General features: G+C 37.6%; 4 protein-coding genes across 4 annotated transcripts; 1 reads left to right on the top strand and 3 right to left on the bottom strand.

The window, feature by feature from the left end:
* Nucleotides 1-1,648: 1,648 nt before the first annotated feature.
* Nucleotides 1,649-9,706, top strand: MONOS_4040 (uncharacterized protein; the record flags this gene model as incomplete). The annotated part of the gene is made up of 1 exon (XM_067874081.1): nucleotides 1,649-9,706. The coding sequence occupies one exon, from the start codon at nucleotides 1,649-1,651 to the stop codon at nucleotides 9,704-9,706; it is 8,058 nt and encodes a 2,685-aa protein (XP_067731562.1).
* Nucleotides 9,707-9,857: 151 nt separating this feature from the next.
* MONOS_4041 (uncharacterized protein) lies at nucleotides 9,858-17,538 on the bottom strand. The gene is made up of 2 exons (XM_067874082.1): nucleotides 17,326-17,538; nucleotides 9,858-17,236 (listed from the first exon to the last, which is right to left on the bottom strand). The coding sequence occupies exons 1-2, from the start codon at nucleotides 17,507-17,509 to the stop codon at nucleotides 9,969-9,971; spliced, it is 7,452 nt and encodes a 2,483-aa protein (XP_067731561.1). The 5' UTR covers nucleotides 17,510-17,538; the 3' UTR covers nucleotides 9,858-9,968.
* Nucleotides 17,539-17,725: 187 nt separating this feature from the next.
* Nucleotides 17,726-18,409, bottom strand: MONOS_4042 (dynein light chain, roadblock-type; the record flags this gene model as incomplete). The annotated part of the gene is made up of 5 exons (XM_067874083.1): nucleotides 17,726-17,775; nucleotides 17,827-17,884; nucleotides 17,957-18,204; nucleotides 18,236-18,288; nucleotides 18,405-18,409. The coding sequence occupies 5 exons, from the start codon at nucleotides 18,407-18,409 to the stop codon at nucleotides 17,726-17,728; spliced, it is 414 nt and encodes a 137-aa protein (XP_067731560.1).
* Nucleotides 18,410-18,428: 19 nt separating this feature from the next.
* On the bottom strand, nucleotides 18,429-19,246 carry MONOS_4043 (putative 50S ribosomal protein L14e). The gene is made up of 3 exons (XM_067874084.1): nucleotides 19,221-19,246; nucleotides 19,024-19,119; nucleotides 18,429-18,924 (listed from the first exon to the last, which is right to left on the bottom strand). Exons 1-3 carry the CDS (start codon nucleotides 19,221-19,223, stop codon nucleotides 18,523-18,525), a joined length of 501 nt encoding a protein of 166 aa, XP_067731559.1. The 5' UTR covers nucleotides 19,224-19,246; the 3' UTR covers nucleotides 18,429-18,522.
* Nucleotides 19,247-19,676: the final 430 nt, after the last annotated feature.

Genomic DNA, 19,676 nt, shown 5'->3' with positions numbered 1-19,676 from the left:
GTTTTTTTCATTCACTTTCCATCGTATATTATCACAGGGCTGAAAATATGCAATCACATTTATTATTATAGGGTGGTCCAAAATATTTTGTTCAAATTATTAAATATGGTATCAAAATTTATATTTAAAAACATTTTTCATTAAAATTATTACCTTTATGAGTCGTTACAAATTGCAATCACCTTTTACAACTATCAAACCATTGAAAAATCATATCTGTTGAAATTTTTAGAAATATTTTTTTATTCCAGGAACGAATTGTTCGAAGATCTGGAAGCTCCAAACTGCGACAAATTGAAGCTTATCATAAATTTGATCATCATTCAAACCGATAAACGAACAAAATTCAGTTATATCGAATATTTTTTGATATTTTTATTACAAATTTCCCATTTTTTATTATTTTTGCAAAGAAATATGGACCACCCTATATAATGGGTGATTTTTTCAATTAAAAACTGATTTTTAAATCAAAAATCTTTATTTTTGATTTTTCAAAAATACGCTCAAATAAGTTGAAATTATATGTTCTTATGAAAAAATTAATTACACAAGAGAAAAAAGCGTATTTGAATAGAATATCCAAAAAATAAAAAATCGACCCAAAATTAATTATTTCATAAATTAATTTTCATTTTTTTCTGTGTTAAGTCACATCGCTTATAATCACAATCGGATATAGTCACAAAAAGTCGTGCAAAATCCAATGTGATTATATCCGGTTTAGACTGTATATGATTTCAAAAATAATAACCCATTTTATTTTTATTTTTTTTAATTTTATTTGATTTCATTTAGGGGATTCTTTTTGAAAAATTGCAAATGTGAAATTCTTCAAATGACCAAAAAATTTCTCATCTTCATCAATTTTCTGTTCCCACTTGCGAAACAACACATGAATGAATGAAAATGCAGTGTCAAGCAATAGATTTCATATTGGTGAAGTTTGGTGTGTGAAAATATGCATAATCAAGAAGTGAAATTTTTTTGTTGTTTGAAGAATTTAACATTTGCGATTTTCCAAAAAGAATCACCCATTAATTTATTTATTATTATTTGGGGGAAAATACAGACTTTGAAGCTTTTTGTGCACAAAGCATAAAATTTTTGTTTCACTTATATCATAATTAAACTTTATCAGATCCCAAAATAAATTAGATAATCATTCAAGTGTCCAAACATTTTTGATGCAATACACAAATGTTTTGTCACATTACATGTATTTCAAATAAGGAGCCCATTTTTTTCTATTTTTTTGATCACTAACAGTTCATCGTAGGCATAATTTAACTGTGAAAACACCTGAATACTAATATTTTGACCCATTTCTGAAATTCTGTCTCATCATTTTTAAAAAGTATTTTTGTTTATATTATTATTCACAATAACCTGAGAGTGTGTTATTTTTTTAGAAATTTTACTCATTTCATTAAAACAACAACAACAACAACAACAACAAAAAAAAAAAAAAAAAAAAATGAATAAATAAAAAATAAAAAATAAAATAAAATAAAAATAACAATTGCGTTTATTATTTGATAACACGTCAACTTTAATAATAATTCAATTAAAATATAACGCGATTGAAACTTTGATTATTGAAATTTCTGTAAATCATCAACAAAAACTTTTTTGTTGTGAAGGAAGAATGCTCGTAATTTTGTCAAGAAATGGATATCGATCAAGGAAATATCATCTAACATTTTTTGATAATAATTCTTTATTATTTCAATCTCTTTGTTTGATTTTGAATAATATCCATGCATTGATCCATCCCATGATTACAGTTTTAATAACAAATATTCTAATCTTTTCTTTTTCTTTCTTTCTAAGACGCTTTCAATCATTTTATTTTCATCAAATGACAATTTTCCTTTTTCTTTTAACATTTCTTGACTGCCAAAATTCGATATCGAAAAAAGAAAACACATTTAGTTATCGCTTTTTGTCTTTGAATACGCATCTCAACTTGAACCTTGCAAACTCAGATACCACAAAACAAAAAAACATTTACAAAAATATCCATCTTTTAACACAATTAGATTTTACCAATTTCCAAAGCAATGAAAAAGCATCTTACATGTTTTCTTCAAATGGTAATTCATTGTTAAATCTTCACAACTCGTCTGTTGAGTTGCATGAAATTGCACTGTTAGAAAACATTGAGAAATGCACATTATATTGTGATTCTTCGTCTATGGTAAATATTACTGGTTGTCAATTATCAATAACTTCTTTGTCAATCCAGCCATTTATTGAATCTTCGGGAATTGTTCTGCTGACAAGTGTGACCATCGATTTTCGATTCTGTGCAAGAAAAACGAGGAATCAGCCTCTCATTCATGTGTACGAATGTGAATATGTTTCACTGAAGAACGCATCACTGAAAAGCTTGGAAATATCAACTTCTGATGGAACAGCACTCTATTCTGGGGAAGCATCCAAAATAGAAATTGATAATTGCATGTTTTTCAACATTTCACACACAAAGCATTCTCAGAGTTTCAATTGTTCCAGAAGCTCATCTAAATGGCTTGAAATATCTTCTTCATTCTTTGAAAGCTGTTTTCAACCATATTACGGAACGATAGTTTCTCCTTCAAGTTTATCATTTACAGCAACAAACTGTTCCTTTTCTTCGTGTCAAAGCAGTTCATCATTTTCAAATGATTCATTCACAGAAAGGCAAATTTTCAAAAGCGGTAATATTTCATTTGTTGACTGCTTCTTCAAATGCGCGTCTCCATATGCGCCAGGAGGAGCTTTGTCATTTGAAGAAACAAATGCGAGCTCTCTTGTGCTGCGCTGCCATTTTCATGAATGTTGTTGCGGATCGACTGATGTGAATGTTAATGGAGGTTCTATTCATTCATATTCAAGCATTTGTCTTGAAGTGCTTAATTCTAATTTCACAAGTTCAAATTCATCATATTGCTGTGGTGGAGTTACTTCGTTTAATGATTCATTCTGCTTGATTAAAAACTGTTATTTTTCCAAATGCCATTCTGTTCATTATTCAGCAATTTTGATTGAATTCACAAATGGATCAATTGTTGATTCTTCGATTGTCTCAGAATGCATTGCATCAAATAACGCAGGTCTGTGCTTCTTTTCTGCAAATGGAAAAGGGTTTGTTACTGATTGCTGTTTTAAGAAATGCGTTTCAAGCTCATATGGTACGATGTTGTACAATATGGATTTTGGAAAATATCATGGAGGATATATCAAATACTGCTATTTTGTCGACAATAAAAATCCAAATAACAATGGAAATGATATTACGCTAAATCACGCATGGGTAGGGAAGTTAGCAGACTCTGATGTTAATGAATGCTATTCAACAAGTGCCAAACCTCGGGTGTTGGATGGTTCAGAGATTAAGGATAACTGGGTTCCAGATCCACTTCAGACGACTGATAATCTTCAAGAATTGTTTGTTGAACAAAGAAGAGGAGAAGATGAATCTGGCTGTGGATACAGATCGAGACCGTTCAAAACCATCGAATATGCATTGATCCAGCGATCAACACAGAAAATAACGGTATTCGATGGGAGTTATGAAATGACAGGATCTCTTGTGATTTCATTTGAAATGGAGTTTGTTGGTCATCGCCTTGACAATTCAGTGATCAGATCTTGCAACGAGGATGCTGGAGCATCGTTGATAACTGTGGAAAACGGAAATCTATTCATTTCTGCATTCTTGCTGATACATGACTCCACGACTTCCTCGAGTGTGCGTTTTCTTTCAATCAATGAAAATGGAATGATAAACTTGGAAAATTGCGAGCTGAGAAGTGAGGAAAATGAACAAACACAGCAATTCACCCAGCCCGTCATTGATTTGCATGGGGGAATGATGAACGTTGTTTGTTGCTCATTTACTCATCTATCCATGAACGGAAAGCCTGTTGTTTCAATGATTTCCACAAAATGCACCAACTTCACACAATCTTCATTCACTGGGATTGAGCGAAGATCTGGAAATGGCTCCTTGATAGAAGCCATTCTTGGTACAGGAGAGAAATTGAGCTTCACTGAATGCAATGTCACTCACTGCACATGCCAGGACGGAAATGGTGGTGCTCTTATGGTGAAGATGAATGATGAAAGCAAACTGGAAATAGGTCAAGATCTTGTAAATGGAATTGAGACAACCTTTCAACAATGTAGCGCAGGAAAGGGTCTGAGCGAAAGAGGAGTAGGAGGTGGAGTTATGATTGATTGCACTGGCGGTGGGAAGATGTTCCAGTTCTCTCAAACAACATTTTCAGGAAACCAGGCTGAATACGGAAAGAGTGTGTTTGTTGTTGGCTCAGATTTTGCTGAGCTGTGTGTTGAAACGAAGTTTGCAATTCAGACAAATGACAGTGTGCTGGATGAGCTGATGGGATTTGACGAAAACGAAATTGGTGCTGCAATTCCATTGGTGCTTCTCTGGAAGCCTTTCCCATCTGTTGTGTCGGTGAGTGGATCAACAGGAACAGACCATATCATGTGTGGGTTTGCTGTGTCTCCATGCTCCACATTGCAATATGCTATCAGCACTCATTTTGATTCTTCCACAAGAAAGATTTGCATAGTTCCTCCGTTTCAGTTTGAAGAAGCAGCAGTGCTTGAAGGCTTTGATTTCGAGTTTTCAGCATCCACAAGGGGAACAACCATTAAAATTGTTGGGGACTCATCATCGCCTGTGAATGGATATTTGGAAACAAGGATAAACACAACGTTCACAAACATCACGTTCTCTCTTCCATCTTCACTTCCTCTTTGCAAGCCTCTTCTCTGTTGCACAGAAAATATGCTGACCATTCTTATGTGTGGTGCAGTTCCATCCTCCACAGATGATGTCTTGAGCTATTGTTTTTGCTGCGCACTTGGTGGAATGTTGAATGTCTCACAATTTGAAATTGTTGGTGTATCTTTCGGAGAAAATCCGTTCATAAGTATCAGTGGAGATGGCACCAAAGGCTTGTTGGACTTTTTGAACATGAGCCAAATATCTTCTGGTTCAAATGAAGGGTTGATTTCTGTGTCAAAAAAAGGATCTTTAACAATCAAAAATGTGAACTTTTCATCATTTGAAGATAATGATTGCAGCGTTGTATTTTGCAAAAATGGAAAATCCATAAATATGATCGACAGCAACTTTTCATCAGTAACCCGAACAACAAATAGTGGAACATGCTTGTGCATTACGAGAGAAAATGGAGCAATCATAACTGTAGCTGTGAACAATTGCTCTTTTAATGAGTGTAAAGTGGAATCAGAGCCAAATGGAGGAGGGGGCGGAGTTTATGGAAAAATTGGCAATGATTGCACTTTAAAACTTACAGGGTGCAGCTTTGTTTTATGCAGCGCACCATGGTCGCAGCATGGAGAGGCAAATAACGGAAAAGGTGGTGGAATTTTTCTTGATGTGGAAGGAAACGATTCAGCATTCACAATAACAGATCCCTCGTTCAGAGATAACAAAGCAGAATTTGGAAAAAACGTATTTTTAACATGCCAAGATTTGAACTCCACTGTCACAAACAAATCATTTGCATTTGAATATGAGCAGATGGCGTCGGATGGCTCACTATTTGTTGGAGATGATCAAACATTTTTGCACACTGATCTCTTCCGATTTCTTGTCAAATATGAGAGCACAATGATATTTGTGTCGAATAATGGACATGATGTTATGAGATGCGGAAGCATGGACGATCCATGCAAAACTTTTTGGAAAGGCTTGGAACAAATTAGCAGCAATGCTTCTGAACCGAAAATAGGAATTGTTGCAGCATGCACAGTCACAGATATGTGTTTATTTTCAGACATTGCAGTTGAATCGTCTTCTGCTGAAGATGATGAACCCGCAAAGAGTGTGATGACATTTGAGAATGACGTCCCCACAAAAAATATCATGCTTGAAGTGAAAAATGATGTTTCATTCAATTTTATTCAGTTTTCAACCACAGCCAACTTTTCATGCTTGAACCAGGCATTAATAACTTGCAGAGACGGATTCCTGGCAATCGCATCTTGTTCACTTAATTCACTTGCTCCACGCACAAGTCCACTTCGTGCGATGTTTGTGAACATCCTTCATGGTTGCTTGCTTATTCGAGATTTTGATGTCAACTCAATCAACATCGGAAGAAGCATGATCGAAGTCAGCAACAAAGTTGATGTGAGCATCAATAACACACGCCTCCAATCCATTAATGTGACCGATGGAAGCCTGATAAATATGATTCCATCAGTCGCAGAATGGGGAAATGAGAATGATAAACAAATATGCATCAACAACTCAGTGTTCTATTCTGTTGATGGAAGAAGTGATGGAGGGCGAACTCTAAGTTGCATTGATTCAACAGGCTCCGAGGTGGATTTGATAAAATGCACTTTTTCTGGTTGTCAAGCAATGGAAAACAGAAAGGGAGGATGTGTATTTTTTGAGCTGTGTGAAGATGGTTTGTTCAACCTGAAGGAATGCATTGTCCAGATGTGTGGATGTTCAACAATCAATGGAAGAGGAGGAGGCATTTATTTACGAACTGAGCTGCAGGCCAAACTCCAAATCCTGATTGAGCCGCTGAAGTTCGAATCAAACGCTGCATCTGTTGGACGCGACATGTTTATCGAGTGCAACAATCTGAACACTCAAGTGAACGAAACAATGTTTAAAATGAACTTCGATTCGAGCGTGTTTGTCCACCTGAATGCGATTTTTGGGATAGACAAAGCTGAGCACTCTTTAACGCCAATGGATCTACTCGAAATCATCCTCATCTATCAGGCAGACACAATCCTTGTGAGTTCACAGCCAGAGAATGGAGGAAGAGATACACAGCAGTGTGGAACACTCCTTCTTCCATGCCAGACAATAGGTTATTCGCTCATCCATCTCACGCACAAGCTCGAAAGCAGATTGATTGTTGATAAGCAAAGTGTAATTGATTGCGAAATCACACTTTCTGAAATGGCGATGCTGTCTCGGAACAAGAATAATTCTGCAATCCATATCAGCCCTTCTATCAGCAAAAACAAGAGCTGCACCATTGAATGCTCTGGAACAGTTGCTTTAAAACAGCTTTCTTTTTGTTTTCCATCAACAATGGTCACTGATCATTCAACATTCTTGTTCTTAGACCATGGAATCCTGTCAGTCGAATCCTGTTGTTTCACTGCGAATGATGGATCTTCGATTGCCCATATTTCCTTTGTTCTTTTGGAATTGGAATATTCAGAAATTGATATGCAAAATTTGCTGATTGAACATATTTCCTCCAGTTGTGCTTGGTTGGTCCAAATTCACTCGTCTGGAGGTGATGTCTATCTCGAGAAGCTAAGAGTGTGCTCAGTTCAGACTGATATGGGAATAATTAACGTTGAAGGAATATCAAACGGCGAATCCAGCACGTCTAATTCATCTTTGACACTTCTTCACATGCAAATTGAAAACGTCACAATTCCTCCTGAGGAGTCCACACTTTTGAACATCAACAACTACAGATGCCGTGTGTACTGTGCCAATGATTCCTTTTTCCACAAGGGAACATCCCAAAAGAAAGGAAGTGCTATTGTGATAAGTTCGTGCATTGATGTTTCTGTGGACACTGCAGTGATTGAAGGAAGTGAGAATGACATATCAATCAATGAAGCTATTGATGAAGGCAAAGCGATTTGCAGATGGAATGGGTCAATGATCGAACTGAAAAATTCTTCTACCACGATGAGAGGCATGCTCATCGCCAACTGTTCAAATGGAGCGATGTCAATGTGTGGAGGAGAAATGACGATTGAGATGGGGATGTTCGCAGATAACAATCCACAGCATATTAAATTTCCTTCTGCAAGAAGGAACATCATATGCTCAGATGGAGCATCTCTCGAGATTACCAGTCTCAAAGGAGGTGATGGATGGAGAGATAATTCGTCTCTCTGGATTCTTGATGATGGGTGTGAAATGGCGGGAATAGCCGATATGAGACCTTCGACACTGTTCATTCCTTCATTGAGGAATGTTAAAAGCGAAGAAAAAGACACACTGATAACATTGGCATTTGAGGGATCTCTTTTGTTACCATGTAATCTGTCATTCGTTGTCTCTACCAGAGTGGGAGATGAAGAGATGCTTGAGACTCATATTTTCGAAGAATCTAAGTTTGAGTCAGAAAATATGGTATTTGGGGTGATTTCCGCAGATTTGATACGCAATGCTCGAGACGATATGGAAGTGAGTGTTAAAATTCAATATGGAAAGATAGATGCTCCAAAATCAACTCAATCTTTCGTTCTGAAGAATAGAAGCGAAATTCAGCCCAAAGGAGATGAAAAACTTGTTGAAGGAGGAAATAAAGAGAAATCTTATTGGATGTTGATTGTGATTGTGATATTTGCTGTATTGTTTTTGATTGTTCTTGTTGTTGCAATAGCCTTTATTATTCGTTGGAAAAAAGCAAAGAATGAGAATAAAGATCTGAGAGAAATAGTAAATGATAACATCAGAAAAGATCCGAAGGCATTTGAGATGGTGACAATGGAGATGTCTCCAGAGGAGCAGTGGAGAAGAGCAGAGAGGGAGGCAGAGAAGAAGAATGAGGAGAGGATCAAAAAGAGAATGAATGGAAAGGAGATGCAGCATTCTGAGTCAGAAGAGTATTTGTTGAGTGAGAATGGCTCCACAGAATATATTTTGGGGAGAGATTCTGACAAGATCCCTCAATGGATGCTAGAGAAAATCGATGAGAAAAAGATCGAGGACGAAACGAGAAAACGAACACCATCACCTTCCATTTCATCCACTTCAACCACAGACACTTCAGATTCAGATTCAACATTTGTTCGAGGAGAGGATCTTTGCCCAACCACTTCGTCGATGTCGAATCTGGTGGATGCAATGGCCTGTTCATCTCCTCATGAGAAACTGATTGTGGATCTGAGGGATTCATTGTTCATGCTGCTTCATGGAAGCAACAAGACAAAGGAGATGACAATTGGCACTCTACAGGAGAGGGAGCAAACAGCTGCTCAGATCATGTTCTGGGTGGCAAATCTCGCTCTCCACTCTTTCGATGAGATGGAAAATCCTCTTTCTTCTCTTGCGAATCTGAGTCCGCACATTGTTCTGTTCTCTGAGCACATGGTAATCTGCATCGTGATGCACTCGGATTTATCTTCAGATTCAGATTCATCATCCATCTCATCATCCACCATTATCACTTCCTCATCTGATGATTCAACCATCAATAAGAATGGCAGAGGCTCACCACCGCCATCTTCAGCATTTGAGGATGAGGATGACTTCAAAAAAGAGTGTTTGAGGTGGAAGGCGCCAGAGCTGCTGAATGGCGCAAAGACGCATGCAACGAAGAAGACTGTTGCATTCTCGATTGGGATGATGCTGTGGGAGAGCCTGACACTGCAGATCCCGTTTGGGGAGTATGAGGCTGTGATTGCGGGAGATAAGATTGTGAGAGGAGAAAGGCCCGACACAAGCAAGACGATTGAGACGAGCTATTGCGAAGTGATAAAGGAGTGCCTTTCGGTTGACCGAAAAGAAAGGCCAACGCTTGTCGGGCTGAAGCGGGAGTTCATTGGGCATTTCCCAGCAGGCACAGTCATGCTCACCGTGTCTGATGCAATCGACTATGAAGCAGTCAGCTTTGTTGAGGATCAAAGGCTGTCCACTGGGCAGATGATGAGCTCGGAGCAGTGACAGAGCTGCTCGTGAATCACAAAAAAGAGAAAACAGCAAAAAAAAATCATTTTCAAGTGTATTTCAGAATTATTCACACAATGGCCCCTTCTTCATTTTTATGTTCTTGAGAAATATGAATTTTGTATGCATCAAATTCTTGTTGTTTTCGTTTCTTTTTTTCTGTTGGTATATGCTTATTTTTTTTGTTTTGTTTTGAAATATGCATATCAAAAGCAAAAACACAAAAATGTGAATATTCAGATGTGTATTTAGAAATGATCTATTTTTTTGCCACCATCATCCGCAGTCTGCATTTCAGTTCGTTTATTTCTCGTTCAACTTGGTTCATTTCGTTTTCTGTCTTCTCTCTTTCTCTCTTCACTTCTGCTTGGCGCTGCCCTTTTCGCCCAATTCGTGCCAATGCAGATTGCAATGATGAAAACTCCATCTGTTTTGCACTGAGTGCTTTTTGCAGCTCATTGAGAGTGGCTGCTTCTGGTTGTCTTGAACTTGCTGAAGAGGAAGGGGAAGAGGAAGAGGAGGATGCTTCAGTTAATGATGTGGATTGCATTGATGAAAATGAGTGTGTCTGAGTTGTTGCTCGAAACGGAGACGAATTTGTCGAGTCTGAAGGAGATGGGTATTGCAGAGAATGTTGTGACACAGTTTTTGGAGACGAGGAAGGCGAAGAAAGAAGTTTCGTGTGTGGAGATTCTGGAGGAGATTGCAACGACTTTGAATAACTTGTGGGAAATGATGGAAGCACAGAAACATCAGAGTGATATGGAGAAAAAAGGGAAGTGGGTGTGTATGATGAAGAAAACGATGCTGATGGATATGATGATCGAAGATTGCTTATCGATTCAAGTCTTTTCTGGTGTTCTCTATCTCTTTCCCATTCCCTCACTCTTTCCATTTCCCTTTCCCTATCTCTTTCTCTTTCTCTCTGCCGTTCATATTCCTTTTCTCTCTCATATTCTCTAGCTTTTGCTCTTTCTCTTTCCATCCACAATTTTTTCTCCTCTTCTCTCAAATTCTGTTCTTCCCTCAATTTCTTGTTCAAATAATCCACAGATTGCTTCAGCTGTTCTTTTTCATCATTTGCATCTCGTACGCGCCGCTTCAATTCTTCCATCTCGTTTCCCTGAGCTTTCAGCGATCTTTCCAGATCATTCTTTGCTTCCTCCAGTTCTGCTTTTTCTCCATTCATTTGTTTCCTTTCTGATTTCATCTCTTCGTTTTCCCTTTTCACTCCATCCAATTTCTTCTCCAGCTCTTCATTCACTTTTATCAAACTCTGCTTTTCATTCCTCCACTTCTCCTTCATCTCGCTCAGCTCTGCCTCCACATCTGCCTTGTCTCGCTCAATCTTTCTTTTCCATTCAACTCTCATTTCATTCGCAATCTCTCCCAGCTGCCTTTCTTTTTCTCGCTTGTCAAATTCCATCGCTTCTTTCATCCGCCCACACTCTTCTTCTGCCTCTCTTCTTTTCTGCCTTTCCTGCTTGTTTTCTTCGTTCATTCTATCAATCACTTCCTTCCATTTTTTCTCCTCTGCCTTTGTCTTCCTTTTCTCTTCACTTTCAATTTCCCGCTCTCTTTCCCTCCACCTTTCACGCCACTCCTTTTCTATCTCTTCAATCTCTATCTCGTTTCTGTTTTTCATTTCTTCAATTTCTCTTTTGCAAGCTGCAAGCGCTTCCTGTGTTCTCAGCAGTGAATCCTCTTTCTCTTTCAGTCTCGCTTTCAATTCACTTCGTTCTCTTTCACTCTCTCGTGCAGCATCTCTTCTTTTCGTCTCGCTTTCTTGCCTTTCCCTTTCTTCGATTCGAGCTTTTTCTTCTTCTTTTCTCTTCATTCTCTCCACTTTGTCTTTCCACATCTCTTCTCTCTCATGAGCCTCTGTCTTTTGCCTCTTCCACGTTTCTTCTTTCCATTTCCATTCGTGCTCTCTTTTGTCAGCGTCTGTGACTTGCCGTGCAAGCATTTCTATTTTCGTCTTCATCTCGTTCAAATCACTTCGAAGCATCACAATTTCAGACGAGGATGATGAAGTTGATGAAGAAGTTGAATAGGATGCAGTGGATACTGGTGAAAAGGCAGAAGATGTGTGATTGGATGCAGATGCATCAGACGAAGGATACGTTGCAAGTGTCTGCCGTATTCGATCTGGTGATGTCAGCGGTGCAGATGTCGATTGCATGAAGTGATGAGACGATTCAACCTGATGCTCAATTTGGCGGGGAGACAGTGGATGAGAAGTGGGAAGCGGAAGAGAATGCGGCTCAGACTGATGCAACACTTCTGAAGAAGGGAAATGTGAAAATGGATGAGATGGTGGAGATGACACTCGAAATTCAGAGAATTCAGAGAATCCCAAATATTCATCGTGTTCTGACTCACCTCGTTTTGCGTTGTTTCTCTCTTCTTTTTCTCTGCTCTTATTCTCTTTTTTGCCAAAGCGGAATGACAGTTTGTTATTATGTTTTGGAGAGATCGATGAAGATGGAGATGCTGAGGAAACGGAAGAGGCAGAAGGCGCAGAATAATCAGAATCCTCATCCTCAAAATCATCAGTTGAATCGCATCGCTCTGAAGAGCCGGGCGTTTGCAACGGATGTGAGTGGTTGACAAGACTGTGCGAGTTGTGGATGCGTTGAGAATGCAACATACGAGAATGGTTCGTGTGCTTTGTGTGCTCTTTCTCCCCTTCAGCTCGATTCAAGTGATTCGCAGTGTGATGCTCCGCAGAACTTGTTTTTGCTGGAGAACGCAAATTCCTTCCTGTTGAGCTTTCAGAATGCGATGCTTGGCTGCTGGCAACATGTGAGCTGTGATGTATCTTTTCCTCGGTTGATGTTTCTTTCATGCTTTTTTCATCGTGAAATTTGTCTTTTGATGAAATGAACCGTTCTGCTGCCTTTTCCTCATCTCTCAATTCTTCCTTTTCCAATTCCAGATGAATCTCTCTTTGCTTTCTTTTCATGATCTCTTTCGCAGTCCTTTGCTCATCAAATTCCTCGTTTTCATGAAATCTGTTTTCCAAAGAGTTTCTGATCGATTTCTCATTCTTCCTTTTCGCTTCTCTGTTTTCTTTCTCTCCTTCCTTTTCTGCCTTCTCTTCAAGCAGCCTCCGCTTCAACGATTCAGGTGAAAGCAGAAACGACGAAGACACTGAAAATCTTCCAGATGGAGAAGATGTTAGTGGTGCAAAGGATGATGATGAAGGTGAGACTGATAGAGAAACAGGTGTTGAATGAAGTGTGGGTGTTATTGAATTCGATGGCGGAGTTACAGAAAGAGAGGAAGATGGAGGAAGAAGAGAGCCATTCACTAAATGTTCAGTCAATGACTTTATTGCTGTTGCTGGACCCAACTTGCTCATTGCTGCCTTTTCTTTTTCGTTCTGCTCTTTTGCTGGATTGTCTTCATTTTTTGTTTTTGAATCTGTATTTTGCTTTTCATTGGAGCAAGCAACAGCTTTATCAGACTCGTCACTACCTGCAGAATTTCTTGGAGAGAATTGAAGCAAGCACTCAGATTGTGAATGTTCTTCTGTTGGCTGATTCTTGTTCGGAGTGTCTTGTTTCAGTGATGACTGAATATTTGATGCTTGATGCATGTTGAAAGAAGAAGATGATAATAAAAATGGAACATTTTCTGACAATATCATTGTTGTGTGGCTTGGCAAAGAGACAGTGGATATCATTGACATGTCAATCATAGACGAGTCACATGCTTTTGGAGATGGAAGAGGTGAGAAGGCAGAAGAAGGAAGATTGTTGAATGAATGTGACGATGCAACCGCCAATTCTTGTGGCAACGTCTGAGCTGCTGGCATCTGTGGTGATGAAGAATTCCACACTGCGCCTTGCGTAGTTGGTGAAATGGGTCGGATTGTTTCTTTATTGCTTTCAGTGGAAATGTGCTCTGAAAAGTGATGTCTTCCAGAATCAGAAGTCATTGAATTAGCAAGCTGTTCATTTGCAGTTGAAGTTAGAGGAAAATGAGGTGAATCACAAGACAGCGTAGAATTTGTTTCATTTGACTCTTTTGAATACGTCACAGGAGAAGCTATTTTTGCAACCGCAACAGCAGGCTCAACGGGAAATGGATGCTCATTCAAAGGAACATTCACTGAAGGAGAATGTGAATCCATTGGCTTTTCTGTGGACGTTTGTGTTTGATCTGAAATAGTAGCTGTTTGAAGGTGTTCAACAGTTGGATGCGTATTCTTTTCAATATCTGAATCAGAAGCACTGGACTTCGCGGGAGACTGATGCAAATGGAGCGCATCTGAATGAAATGGCGAATGAGTGGTGAAATGAGCTGGTGAAGCAGAAGTTGAATGCGGAAGTGAAAAGGGTGTTTGCGAAGGAAGTGATTGCACAGATGAAATGTTCTGTTCTGTTTTTGTTGTTTGGCTTGCTTCTTGATTTTGCACTTCTGTTTTGAGAGCTTTGTTCGCACTTTCATAATTTTCTTTTGAAATATCTTCTTCTTTTGCTCCAGATGAAATTGAAATGTTCCCTTGAGTTGCAATTGCATCAAATCCGACTGCATCAATAATATCCTGTTCTTGTCCATTGTCCTTCTTTTTCTTCTTTTTCTTCTTTTTCTTTTTCTTCTTTCGTGAGGCAATATCCTCCGATACCATATTTTCTGTTGCAAAGTGAAGTTCTTCTTGATTATCTGAGTTTTGGACTTCCTCTTCATTTTTTGGTTGTTTAATCTTTTCTGATTCTGATAAGTTGCGTGTATTATCAGATAAATGGTTATTCTGTTGTGGCTGAGCCAGTTTCGGTGAATTGTTGATTTCCCTCGAAAGCTCCTCTGTGGAACTATTTAACTCGACTGGATATGGAAAAGAATTCTGTGGTGCAGAAAGAAATGACTGCTGAGACTTTTGTTGAACTAAAGAAGAATCACCAGACAAATGTACTGGAGTGGTTGGTGAAGATCGCATCAACATATTGCTTGTTTGTCTTGGAGAAGATGAAGCAAGTGGAGCTGATGAGAAGTCAAGCAAAAGGGAGCGTTGCGCTTGGTAAGGTGATGTGTGCGGCAGCAGAGGAGACATGATGCGAGATGAAGTGCTTGAAAAAGGAGGTGTTGATAGAGAATGAAAAGATGATGGAGTGGAAATCACTGAAGAAGCTGTTGATGATGAGGAAGTGGCAGTTAATGAAGGAGAGCTTGAAGCAACTGATTGAGCATTTTGCATTCCAGAAGAGGGAAAAGAAGGAATTGGAAATGACTGAGCTGAAGTGATAGATGAGGCTGAAGAAGATGGTGAAGCAGATGAAGGAGGAAGTGGAGGCAGTGGTGGAAGTGGAGAAAAAGCAGAACCAGAGCGTGAAAAATGCCTGTGAGTAAGCATCGAAGAAGAACTTGGTGAAGTGGTACGTTGTGAAAGACGAGGTGATATTGAATTGATTGAAGGCGCATTCGAAGGATGAACTGAAAGATGAGTGTTTTGCGAAAGAGATGAAGGAGAAGAGGAAAATGAAGAAGAACAACTTGGCAAAGGTGATGGCGATGCTGTGGATGAGTTTGGAGTTGCCAGTTGCAAAGGAGAAGATGATGTTTTTTGGGAGATGGGGCTTGGTGGAAGTTGTGGAATTGCTGAAGAAGGTGATGAAAATGATGTTGTTCGGGTTGAACTGAGTGGTGAAGAGTTGTTTTCCTTTGCTTTCTCCATGGGACTTTCGCCAGATGAAGCATCATTATCAGCTGCATCTGTATTTGCTGCAACTTCTGCCTGTTGCTGTGATTCCATCAAAGGCAAACCATTCATCACTTCTCCTTCCACTTCATAATTCGTTGTGGGATCAGATGGATATGGATGTGAAACATTTTGAGTGTTTGACGAGGATTGATTCAATATTTTCATTGAAGATGGAGTTAACTCTGATTCAAGGGTAAGCGAAGATGACAGTGTAGACAGTGAGGCTGACAAGTCGTGAGATGGTGAATCTAGTGCATCCATCTTCAAGTTGTGTCCATCAGCCGGTGAGAATGTTGACAAAGAACTCTGTTGCTCTTCTTCCATTTTACTGGGACTGTCAGATTGTCTGCTTGTTTGTCTCGATTTGTATGGTGTGGCTTGTCTGTTCAAAGCTTCTTGTGTCATTTGCTGAATGATTGCAAGAGATGCATCTTCTTTTGACTTGCTTCGATGCTCATCCCCAAATCCATGAAAGGTGTTTAACTCTCCATCTTCTCTCGCTTTGTCGCTTTTTTCATTATCGATTTCTGACTCATTTGTTTGCCATTTTGCATTTTTATGAATGCTTCCTTTTGGAAATATTCCGTCATTCGCAACAGGACTTTTTTGACTGTTTTCTGTGTTTCTTGTTGTGCTTTCTTTTCCTTCTTTTTCCTTCTCTTCACATTCAGTTAATCTTTTTTCTTTGATTCTTTTTTCCCACTCATTATTTGAAGATTCAGGTGTCATAGCAATGAATTTTGCTGCTGAAGAGTTTTCAAATACATTGTCTGCTTCCTTGTTATCAACGTTTAATGAGCTTTCTGTTGTTCTTCTTTCAGAAATATCATTCCGCAAAGCTTCGTGTTTGTCGTTGTCTTCTTTCATTGGTTCATCATTCATCTGCATATTGCCTGCTTTAAACTCCTTTGCTTCTATTTCTTTCTTCTTCTTCTTCTTCTTCTTCTTCTTTCCAGTTTCTTGAAGCACTAATTGTTCTGTGCTTGTTGTTGCATCTTTCACAGCAGGTCGTCCTTCTCCTTTCTCCAATGTGCACGACTGCGTTGACGATAGAAGCTGTTCAAGCATTTCACCTCTTGTTTCAGTCAGGGGTTTTGAAGAGTTGGTAATTTTTCGCTCCATACGATTCTCTTTCAGCATCTTCGTCCGATATTGCTGTCCATATCCGCATCTTTCTCCGTTTCGATTCGTCCAACTTGCATCGTTTCTCTTTTCTGTTTTTTCTTTAACTGTGACAGTTTTGTTCTTTTCATCCTGATTTGTTCCTTTATCACTAATCTCACGAGTTGATATGCTTCTCTCTTCTGTTGTTTGTGTTGTCATTTGTCTTTGAATCACCCCAACATTGAGCACAGACTTTTCTTCATTTGAAGACTCATCACGATCCCTCTCTGTTCTTGCTTCGGGATGAACAAGTTGTGGATTTTGCGATCCAACACTTGGAAATTGTCTTTGCGGCAAAGTGTTGGATCGAATAGGTTGCTGAAGGAAATGTTTTGATGCTGCAAGCATGTCTCTTATTTTTGTGAGTCGAGTTGTAGGAGATTCATCGATATCTTTTGAAAGCATTGTATTTTTTGATTTTTTCGTCTCGCTTGCTGGAGGTAGTTCTTCTTCAATAAGTTCATATGTCGAAGAGTCGCTTTCCCCGTCTGAAAGACTGAAATCATCTGTTTCTTTCATCTGCCATTCTCTTGTAATATCCGTTTTTTTCTGTCCATCTCTGGAGTCTATATTCTTGCTTGTGGTTGCTTTATTTTTCAATAATGAACTGTTCACATTTTTTGGGTGCATTCTTTCTGAATGTGACATTTTAAATGCTGACACATGTTTTAAAGAAGGGAAACAAAAGTTTGTAAAAGAGTTTTAAAATCAAAAATAAAACAAATTATTTTAAGATGTAACAAACATGAAGACACAGCAGGTGGAGACGAGCTTGGAGATTCAAAATGTGATTGCAAGATTCTTTTTGCAAGTTTTTGATTCAAGAAGTGTTCTGGTTGCTTTGAAAAAACAATTTGATTTTGCGTGTGAGTCCCTGAGAGTTTTGAATCAAATTTATTTGTTGATAAAGCTTGAAGCCTATTGGACATTCAAAATTATTCGAAAAATTAAAAAAAAATGGTTGTTGACAATTTCAAAAAAACAAGATACTCATTTTTTAAATGTTACAAAATCATATGAAATAAAATATTTTATTTCAAATTGATTGTATTTTCTGAAAAGATCAAAATAAGAAGCATGAAATGAAATGAAAACAAAAATAAAAAATGATTGCTTTAAAAAAACGAAGAAAATTGAAATGATTTTTAAGCTTTTGCTGTTGGATCTTGTACGCACACAATCGTATATTCTTGCTCTAAAAAATTAGAAAACTTAAAAATCTGTAACAAAAAACATTGTTTTCAACCTGGCGCAATCATAATTTCAGTTTTCCTTGTTCTTATTCTCATAAACTTTAAATCATCCTGTTTAACAATTTTATCATTGCAAATGGAAAATAAAAAATAAAAAATCCGTGGGAAAAAAAACTGTTTAACCGTTGGATCCAAATCTCTAATAGCAGTGCGCGCTTGAGATGAAAGAGAAGTGCAGCATTGTGCATAATTATCTTTACTTAAAAGAACAGGACTTTCGTCGCTCGTTGCCAAAACTCTTGAGCATTTTAAATCGTTTTGTGTTATTAATATTCCTTGAACGCCTGGATGCTGATTTATTCTCATTAATGAACTTTCCACTTCACTAACATAACCACCACCTGAAAAGAGAGATGTTGTAGGCCCTGAAGCTGTCATTAATTATCAATTTAATATGTTAACTGTTGAAAGAAAATAACCAAAAAATTATAATGGTATCAACCAGAGGATAAATGCTTTATTTTCCAAAAATAGGTTGCATTTGTTTATATGCTTAAATAACATTTGCATATTATTATCAATTAACGTTTTCATTTGATTTCGAGAAAAGCAAAATTGATTCAGGTCAAACAGCATTGAATCGTTTTCAATGAAATAAGATAAAATAAGTTCAAGCATATGTTTTCTTGAGAAATGATAACATCTGTCAAAGTGATCAAATGAATGAGGTGAATCTATTGTAAAGTCTTTTATTTTGCCACTGTGTTTGTAGCTTTAGATTTTTTCTCTTTCTTTGATTTAACCTTTTTCACGCGCTTGACTTTCTTTTCTGGCTTATCCTTATTTTCTGGCTTCTCTTTTCCTGGAATTGTTGGAACATGTGGACCAAAGAATGAAGCACGATGAATTTTCATTGCTTTGTATCTGTCAAAGTCAGATTCATGAAGCTTGTGTTGACGTTTGTTGATCTTTTTAGCCCATGCAGTTCTTGCAAAACGACGAAGAATGCGGGCTTTCTTGAATTTTTTAACCAAATATTTATGATGAATTCCATGAGGAATCTTGACTGTGTATGGTGTAAGTGCAAGGCGCTTCAGACTGCAAACCTGACGGCTGATTCCTGTCATTGCTTTTGGACCATCAATGAGAACCTTAAAGGAGTTATTTTTTAAAAATATATCGAAATATAAATACAAAAGAAAATTTTTTGTAAATTTTTAAAATAATCAGATTAATTACAAATATCCAACTTTGTTTTGGTCAATGATATCGACAATCGTGCACAAACGTTGTCTTCGTCCGTAATTCAAAATGCAAACTCTTCCAACTTGAACAAAACGATCACGCTGATTGAAACATTAACAGTTTCACAAAACATAACAAAATATTACAATATTATTCAAAATTATTATCAATAACTACGTTAATAAATCAAAAAGCAACATACCATTTCTCAAGATATTTAGCCGTATTAAGGAAATAACAATGATCAGCTCAGATAAATGAAATAATATTGGCATATGATCTGAATAACAATTTTTTTAAAAGACAAAGAATATCGAATTTTCCAAGAGAAAAAATATCTCTCATCAATATATGTTAATGATTTATCCATTTGTTTTGTCGTGTTTTGTCTATTTTAGTTTTTTCATTATTCTTTTTTTATTTGATCGTGAGGAATTTGTTTTTCTTATAAATACAGTTTGAACTATTATTGTTTGTAATAATTATTTTATAAATTTGTATGATAATTTCTGATATCATATTTTTTTCCTGGGAATGAATAATTTAACATATTATCATCTTTTGTTTGAAAATTCTTGTTAAAGTTTTGTTTGCGAAGTATTTGATATTTAGACAGTCGTTTACGACGAATGAAAGTCAATTCATCATTTCTGTCTGT

The sequence above is a fragment of the Monocercomonoides exilis genome (assembly GCF_001643675.1).
Source record: "Monocercomonoides exilis strain PA203 chromosome Unknown scaffold11-1913109, whole genome shotgun sequence".
NCBI classification, from domain to species: domain Eukaryota; phylum Preaxostyla; order Oxymonadida; family Polymastigidae; genus Monocercomonoides; species Monocercomonoides exilis.
The sequence above is the reverse complement of the archived record's forward strand: the minus strand, read 5'-3'. Positions and strand labels throughout refer to the sequence as shown.